Source organism: Camelina sativa, chromosome 6 (assembly GCF_000633955.1).
Source record: "Camelina sativa cultivar DH55 chromosome 6, Cs, whole genome shotgun sequence".
Lineage (NCBI taxonomy): Eukaryota > Viridiplantae > Streptophyta > Magnoliopsida > Brassicales > Brassicaceae > Camelina > Camelina sativa.
The window spans coordinates 23,681,445-23,689,757 of record NC_025690.1 but is presented as its reverse complement, the minus strand read 5'-3'; the positions used below and the strand labels follow the sequence as shown (position 1 = coordinate 23,689,757).

Sequence of the window (8,313 nt, the reverse complement as noted above, 5' to 3'; positions counted from 1 at the left end):
CTCTTTTTTAAGATAATGCTGATGATGAGTGTGGGTCCCCATATTAATTCTGACAAGATTAGAGATACAGAGGATCAATCCAAGTTGGGTCAATCGAGGGTAGTCTCCGGTGTCTTTCGACCGTTCGATATTAGCATATCCGTTAGATCATATACATGTGGACACTAGTCAAATACTCCTGCCCTCAGGGGATCGAGACACGTGTTGTTGTTATTTAACGAAGAGTAGAAGAAACAAATGGTTTGCTTCTTCGCTCCCTTTCTTCTACTCTTCTTTGAAATTTTGATTTTTTTGTTTTTTGTTTTGGTTTGAAATCGTTGATTAATGGAATTATCAGATAGAGTTAGAGCTCGACTAGCTGTTCTCTCAGCTCATTTGACTGAAGGAAAACAGGATTCTCCGGCGATCGAGCGATATTGCACGTCGGCGGATACGAGTGTCGCCGCCGCACCCCATGGATCACTTAAAGGAAGCCTGACGATCGTAGACGAACGTACCGGGAAGAAATACAAAGTTCCGGTCTCAGAGGATGGTACTGTTAAAGCCGTTGATCTCAAAAAGGTATTGTTTCTCTAAAACAAATTCATAATAAGTAGAAAGTTTTTTTTTTTTATTGGGTTTGAATTGAATGATGGAATCAAGCGTAATGGAAAAAAGTTGTTAGATTTATAAAATTTTTGTTGTTTTTGAGTTTTGATTCTGTGCTGAGAATTTGGTCTGTTTGCGTGACAGATAGCGACGGGGAAGGAAGATAAGGGGCTTAAATTATACGACCCTGGTTACTTGAACACGGCACCTGTTCGCTCTTCGATATCTTACATCGATGGAGATGAAGGTATCCTCCGTTATCGTGGCTACCCTATTGAGGAAATGGCTGAGAACAGCACTTTTCTGGAGGTTGCTTATCTTCTCAGTAAGTGGATTAGATAATATTGTTTCCAGCTTTGCTAACTTAATTTCCTAGTATTGCTGCTTTGATTTCCGTTTTAGAGCAAAACTATGTCACTGACCACAATTTCAAGTGTTGGATAGGATCGAATTAGATTTTGATGAAAAGCTTCCTCCTTTACTATCTATTTTTTTTGTCAGTGTATGGGAATCTGCCCTCTGAAAGTCAACTATCTGATTGGGAGTTTGCAGTTTCTCAGCATTCAGCTGTGCCACAAGGAGTATTAGTAAGTCTCTCTACTCCTTGGTATATGAATTTCAATTTCCATGTATCAATTGTTTCAGGACTTTAGACTTAACTGTTCTGTGCTTGTTATTGTCATTGTCTGTTCAATCCTCAAGATGTTTATGTACATGTTTTTAAAAAGGTTTTGTGCTCTATGCAAATCTATCAAACAATATATTTCTCATATCTTACTCCAGTTACTTGATAACTTTTTGTGCAGGACATTATACAGTCCATGCCTCATGATGCACACCCAATGGGAGTTCTCGTGAGTGCAATGAGTGCGCTTTCCATCTTTCATCCTGATGCAAATCCTGCTCTTAGGGTAGGTTTCCTTGTCACTCAATAGTGGATTTAGCTCTTTTGAAATTGTCCGGATAAACATGTTGACTAATACTCTACTGGGTGCAGGGCCAGGATATTTACGATTCAAAACAAGTTAGAGATAAACAAATTATTCGCATTATTGGAAAGGTATATTTTGTTATCAGTGGTTACCTTATTTCTTCCTGTATATATTGTGTCAATCGCTCTAGTCACGCATATAACATATATGGACTGTATTTCCTGGAGGTCTGAAAGAAGAAGCTACAATCTATGCAACTAAACGTGTTTGAAATTTGCAGGCACCAACAATTGCAGCAGCTGCTTATTTGAGGATGGCAGGGAGGCCTCCTGTTCTTCCTTCAGGCAACCTTTCTTATGCAGAGAATTTCCTCTATATGCTGGATTCCCTGTATGTCTACACTATCTTCTTGAATTAGTTAGAAACTCAACTTTAAGTTTCTTTTTTTGGATGATCGCTTGACGCTTCTGAGCACTGGAAGCTTAGTTGTTTGTTACTGTACATGACTTGCAGCGTGCCCTTAACACACTTTTTATTTTCTGTTTCTTACAGGGGAAATAGATCATATAAACCTAATCCTCGGCTGGCTCGGGTTTTAGACATCCTCTTCATACTGCATGCTGAGCATGAAATGAACTGCTCCACTGCTGCTGCTCGACATCTGGCCTCTAGGTACTCTTTGGTTTGACTCTTAGTAACCTGGATAGGAGATAGATATACTGATTAGGAAATGTCTTCTTGTAGCGGTGTTGATGTGTACACTGCTGTTGCTGGAGCTGTGGGAGCGCTTTACGGTCCACTTCATGGTGGTGCAAACGAGGTATGCTATTTATTCTTATGTCATATGTTACATCTTCTGATGTATTTGCATGCTCCATGGTATTTGAAATTCATGTATTTGGTTCCATTAGGCTGTGCTTAAAATGTTGGCAGAGATTGGGACTGTTGAAAATATTCCAGAGTTCATCGAGGGTGTGAAAAACAGGTAAACTCAATTTTTGAAACTATATGTTTCTGTTTTCTGGATTTGTGACCAGTCTTTTCATTAATATTCTCATCTCTTTGACATCTTAGGAAGAGGAAGATGTCTGGTTTTGGACACCGTGTGTACAAAAACTATGACCCTCGAGCTAAAGTCATCAAGAACCTGGCTGATGAAGTATTTTCCATTGTTGGAAAGGATCCACTAATTGAGGTACGCTATGTCCGAGAAGTTCAAGGTTATACAGAAACTTGATGCACACCTTTTCCATCGAAGTGTAATTTTTCATGTTTCCTTAAAGTGAATTTGTTTGATTCTGGTGTCTGCAGGTTGCTGTTGCACTTGAGAAGGCAGCTCTCTCTGACGATTACTTTGTTAAGAGAAAGCTTTATCCAAATGTTGATTTCTACTCTGGATTAATATACAGGTAAAAGTTTGAATGCGTTGCAGTGTTTATCTCTTCCTGTCAAATTCATCTAAATATGCTATCTTTCACCATTAAAATAGGGCAATGGGATTTCCACCAGAGTTCTTCACGGTCTTATTCGCGATTCCTCGCATGGCTGGATACTTGTCCCATTGGAAAGAGTCGTTGGATGATCCTGACACCAAGATCATGAGACCACAACAGGTAGTTAGCCTCTTCCCAAGAATAATAAGAGGAAGATGTTTGTTCGGATCAATTTGATTGAAATGTTGAATGTTGAAGGTGTACACGGGCGTGTGGCTGAGGCATTACACACCAGTGAGAGAGAGAATTATGACGGATGAGTCGAAGGAGTCAGACAAATTGGGTCAAGTCTCGACTTCAAATGCAACAAGAAGACGTTTGGCTGGAACTTCAGATTAGGCGTAGGCCCTTTTAGGGTCCATATACTATATACATCAACCAGACCGCAAAGAATAAAAGAGATTGGATTATCTATTAGCTTTTGAATAAAAGAGATTGGATTATCTATAGCCAAAAGCTAAGAAAGTCTCCAGTCTTGATTTGATCTTTCTTTTAAGTGAAGATTTCTCATACTGTAGGCACAATAAAACATATATTTGCTTCAATCCATCCTTGATGGTGTGTTTATTCGCCTTGTTTGCATTATAATCAGAATGTGTTTATCGTATAAAAAGATTTGCATTCTACAAGGACTTTTGTTGTGAAAATTTCTTGGCCAAAGCAACAAGTAGAAAACAAAGCATTTAAATAGGGTATCGTCAAGCTACAAAGTTTCAAAATTCGGAATTCTTGAAACTTGGAGCAGCCATGTAAATGATACACTTAAAGAAAAAATGATCTGTAAACAAAGCTTTATATGTTTTTTTGTCTGGAGGCTGCATTTTTCGAAGTTGAAGGAGCAGTTCCAGGAACGCTGTTCATCTTCCTTGGAGGTAGCCTTTGTCCACCAGAAGGGATGCTTCTTGAAATTGGAGGCGAATTTACGGTTAAGCCAGTCCTCTTTGGAGCAGAAATACTAGACAAGACATGATCCGTCAAACTGATCAAGTTTCGAGGATAAAGAATGTGGATCAATATAGATATAGAGATACTGAGTTCATATTTACCTGAAACTCTTTTGAATCGTGTTCCTTTTAGTTTCAGTAAGATTTCGTCCACCATAAGGAATGCTTCTCGAAGTTGAAGGCGCATTCGCAGATAAGCCAGTCCTCTTTGGAGTAGGAACACTAGACAAAAAATGATTCATCAAACCGATCAAGTTTGGGGAATAAATATTGTAGATCAATATAGATAAATAGATGCTGCTGAGGAGATGATACCTGGAACTCTTATGAATCGTGTTCCTTTTAATGGCAGTAAGATTTTTCACTTCTTGGCTGTATAATCAAAACCATCGGAAACTTTGAATTCAGAAATAGATTGTTGCTAGAAACCTTACAAGTAAACCTTGTAATTGCGCATTTTTGAAGTGTACCTCTTCAACAGATCTATTTTTGCCTTTTTCATGATATTGCTCTTCACATGCCCAAGATTGTAACCTGATGCAGTATTACCTGCAACGAATCGTTCAATATAACCGTTACAAAACCCTGAGGGACGAAACCAATATATGCATGGAGCATTTGCATAATGTTTTTTCAAGACCTGACAAGATGCTGCAAAATAATCATATAGATTAAAAAGGAATTACCCCAAAATGGTCTCTTGCTTGGAGGAGCTTTGGAGCAGACCTTAGTTTGTCGACTTTGTTTTCCTGACAAAAAAATAATTTTAAAACGATTACAAGGGAAAGGAAGAAGAATAAATTTTGGTCTAAGAACATGCTTCTCATTATTGATCTAACAGCCATAGATGAAAAGACATATTCGTAAAAATATCATACTTTCATCTTCGTTCTTGTAACGTTGTTTCAGTCGATCAACAACTTCCTTTTCCTTCTCTTGCACGCTTATAACCTTAGCCTGCACGAAACCATATGCATATATCTTATAATTCAACACCACTTATATATGTATCTACATCAAAACCTGAAAAATAAACCAAACCTCATATAAATCCCTCCATTTGAAATTAACTTTATTCCGCTTCATCCCCTCCATAGTGTCATTCAAGGCCTCTTCACCAAAGTGCTTCTCATAGAATCCCTTCCAAAAATTATCGGTGACTGGACTAAGATCTGTGTCCTAGCAAAACAAAAAAAAAAAGACAAGGAAAAAGCATAAATTAAGATGGAGAAACCTTCAAAACATACAAGAGATAAATCGAGCCATATGGTCAGTGAGAATCAAAAGCTTATTACTTGAGTAGAATCCTCAATGTGCTTCAGCTGTTCCAGTGTACAGTGTTGCATAATCTGTTCAAGGAGATGAAGATCAACTCCACCAACATATCCAATGTACTTTACATTATCAATGGCTTTCCTAACGCAAAGATCAACAAGCGAAGGTGGTTTCCTGGTATGCCCCTCAAACAACATCGCAGCCTTCCCAAAACCTACAACAAGAAACACACTTTCAATATGATTTAACAAGAAGACACCTGTAGACTATATATATATATATATATCACTTAAGGTACAAGATACAGAATTCATCAGCTTATAAGAAACTTGATAAGGACAAAGTCTGAAACTTTCCTCAAATATAATGTGAAAACGTCATCTAGATAACACAAAAACCTGCTTTAATCATTCAAGCAAGTTCCTTTATACCAAAAAAGGCCATCCATCATAACTCAAAAGAAGGATCTTCATAAACTGAGAGCTACATCTATCCAAATCTAAATTCAAAGGATTTTGATAAATTGAGATGATCCAATCAATCAAATACCTTCCAATCAATCAAATACCTCAAGTAGAATTCACAATTGAATCAATCCATCAACAAATCGAAAACACTAGATTAGATGCAGAGGATGAGTTTTACCAATAAAAATCAAACAGGGAGCTGAATCGAAAATTGACCCAGGAAGGAATGAAGGAGACAGATCCAAAGAATCTCTTCGACGATCGGAGAAACCCCTTTTTGTCTTCCCGGTAGAATGATGATAGCGGTAAACAGACGCCGGAGTTTTCTGAGTTTGTTCAATCGTATGTGTATACCCACCCACACCACAACGACGATGATGATGAGTTGAAAACAATTGGCTAACGCTATTATTTTAAACGTGCGTTTCAAAATCACGATTGTAGGTCTTGGTTTATTTACAAACACGCGCCATCTTCACCGGTTTCACGTGACGACGTCGTTTAATGTACAGGATACATAAAACCGAACCAAATCGAACTAAGTTAACCAACCGAATATTACAACAAACTATAGGTTAATTCTTATACCGAATCATACATAACCGAACTAAACAAATCAAAATTCAATTACATAAATACAATCTAATTTATACAATCGAATTTTATTTCGGTTTGATTCGTTTCAGGTTTGGTTTGACTTTGATCTGTTTCCCAAAAAACTGGAATCGAACCAAACCGGAGAGAAACAAACGGACAGGACTCACTGATGAGAGAGCTTTTAAAAGATTTGGGCAAACTCTCTGTTTCAACGGAGATTAAAGGAATCATTTTTAATGGACGCATTGGGAGGTTGCGGCGGCGCTGGTGGTTTTTGGGGATGGAATGGATTCGATCAACGGAGAAAGAAGAAACCTTCCGGCGATAGAGGCAAGCAAAGGAATTCTGGATCTTCGGATTCCGTCGACGTGAGCAGAAACGCCGGCGGTTATCGGTTTCCTTTGAAGCAAGCTGTGACGGCCGGCGCACTCACTTTCACCGGTGACACGATTGCTCAGCTATCTGGGAGATGGAAAAAGAGAACCGCTCTTAAACAATCATCTTCTGAGCTTGACGAGGTTCGTCTCACGAAGTTTTAGTGAGTATGATTTAGTGATACACCTTAAAAATGAAATTGGATCTTTTGTATAACCAAAAATGTTTGTGAGTATGTTTGATTAGTGTGTAGTGTGTACAGTCTCTTTATTAAGTTATGTTTGATTTGTGTTATTGTTGTTTGGGGTAGTTCATATTTACTCTCTTGCAAAATGTGTTTTCGTACATTGGTTGGAAACTTGGCTTGTGACTAAAGGATTTGTGATTGGATCGTTTTACTTAGGGGGAGTTGTGGAACATTTTCTCAGAACATGACTGGATTCGTGCACTGCGGATGAGTTCTTACGGGTTTCTCTTATATGGCCCTGGCTCGTATGCATGGTATCAATTCCTTGATCATTCTTTGCCTAAACCAACTGCCACAAATCTAGTGCTTAAGGTACTATTACCTCTGAGATTTGTTTTGTTAATCGTACTTAGGACATGTTGTGATACAGTGTTGACTGCTTATACTGATCCCCTGTTAGGTTCTGCTTAACCAAGTGATACTCGGTCCATCTGTGATTGCTGTTATATTTGCTTGGAACAACTTGTGGCTGGGAAAGCTCTCTGAGCTGGGAAACAAGTATCAGAAAGATGCTCTTCCAACGCTTCTTTATGGTGAGTTACCAATTATAGAGAGTTAAAGTTTTACCATTACATAGAATTGTTCGTATATTTACTCGTCTTGGGATTTCTGCAGGATTTCGCTTCTGGGTTCCCGTTAGCATACTTAACTTTTGGTATGGCTCTCTTTCTCTATCATTATATCACTTGCATTTGTAGGGTCTTTATATAGATGTATAATAGGATCAGTGTGGTACTTGGAATTAGCATTTTACATTGAGGTCTGATGAAAGGTGAAATTTACAGGGTAGTTCCGCTTCAAGCTCGTGTAGCTTTCATGTCCATGGGGTCGGTGTTTTGGAACTTCTACTTATCTTCAACCATGAGCAAGTAGATACATAATATATTTGTATTCTTCAGCCTCACAGAGTGATAATATTTCATTCTGAAAGTTTTCAATACCAACCAAAGTAAGTCAATCCCGCAGCTCTTTCTCTACCGTTTCAACTTCGTATTCTAGTTGTCTTGATAGTAATCTGACAGCCCTTCATGTGATCTGTTTTGAACTTACGTTGCAGGCCGACGCGGAACCTCATCAAGATGCAGTTTAAAATCTCTGTCAAACTCTCTTAGGTCTTTACGGTTTTTAAGAGAAAGATAGGTTTCAGATTGTTAAATGTATTTCTGTTTAGAAAGTTTATTGTTGTTGTTATACCTCTCTTGCATCTTACAATGACGATTTTGATGTTATAACTGGTTTACAAACACCTGCCGTAATTTAAGCAAAAAAGAAAAGAAAAGAATATAGGTCGCAAATATATATGTTTTGTTTATATCAGAAGATATACATCAATAGGCAAAACTATCGATTTCAACATTATCCCATCTTTAATTTTTCTTATAAAAGTTTTTTTTT

General features: G+C 38.0%; 3 protein-coding genes across 3 annotated transcripts; 2 read left to right on the top strand and 1 right to left on the bottom strand.

The window, feature by feature from the left end:
* On the top strand, window positions 239-3,580 carry LOC104793206 (citrate synthase 3, peroxisomal). The gene is made up of 13 exons (XM_010519518.1): window positions 239-561; window positions 733-913; window positions 1,090-1,175; window positions 1,395-1,499; window positions 1,586-1,648; window positions 1,801-1,910; window positions 2,073-2,192; window positions 2,265-2,340; window positions 2,432-2,505; window positions 2,595-2,715; window positions 2,832-2,929; window positions 3,010-3,133; window positions 3,212-3,580. The coding sequence occupies exons 1-13, from the start codon at window positions 325-327 to the stop codon at window positions 3,350-3,352; spliced, it is 1,536 nt and encodes a 511-aa protein (XP_010517820.1). The 5' UTR covers window positions 239-324; the 3' UTR covers window positions 3,353-3,580.
* LOC104793205 (transcription elongation factor B polypeptide 3) lies at window positions 3,679-6,107 on the bottom strand. The gene is made up of 9 exons (XM_010519517.2): window positions 5,878-6,107; window positions 5,253-5,446; window positions 4,999-5,136; window positions 4,836-4,914; window positions 4,644-4,706; window positions 4,428-4,506; window positions 4,273-4,329; window positions 4,060-4,179; window positions 3,679-3,968 (listed from the first exon to the last, which is right to left on the bottom strand). The coding sequence occupies exons 2-9, from the start codon at window positions 5,427-5,429 to the stop codon at window positions 3,806-3,808; spliced, it is 876 nt and encodes a 291-aa protein (XP_010517819.1). The 5' UTR covers window positions 5,430-5,446; window positions 5,878-6,107; the 3' UTR covers window positions 3,679-3,805.
* On the top strand, window positions 6,478-8,217 carry LOC104793204 (peroxisomal membrane protein 2-like). The gene is made up of 6 exons (XM_010519516.2): window positions 6,478-6,814; window positions 7,075-7,230; window positions 7,319-7,451; window positions 7,534-7,573; window positions 7,704-7,867; window positions 7,976-8,217. Exons 1-5 carry the CDS (start codon window positions 6,533-6,535, stop codon window positions 7,789-7,791), a joined length of 699 nt encoding a protein of 232 aa, XP_010517818.1. The 5' UTR covers window positions 6,478-6,532; the 3' UTR covers window positions 7,792-7,867; window positions 7,976-8,217.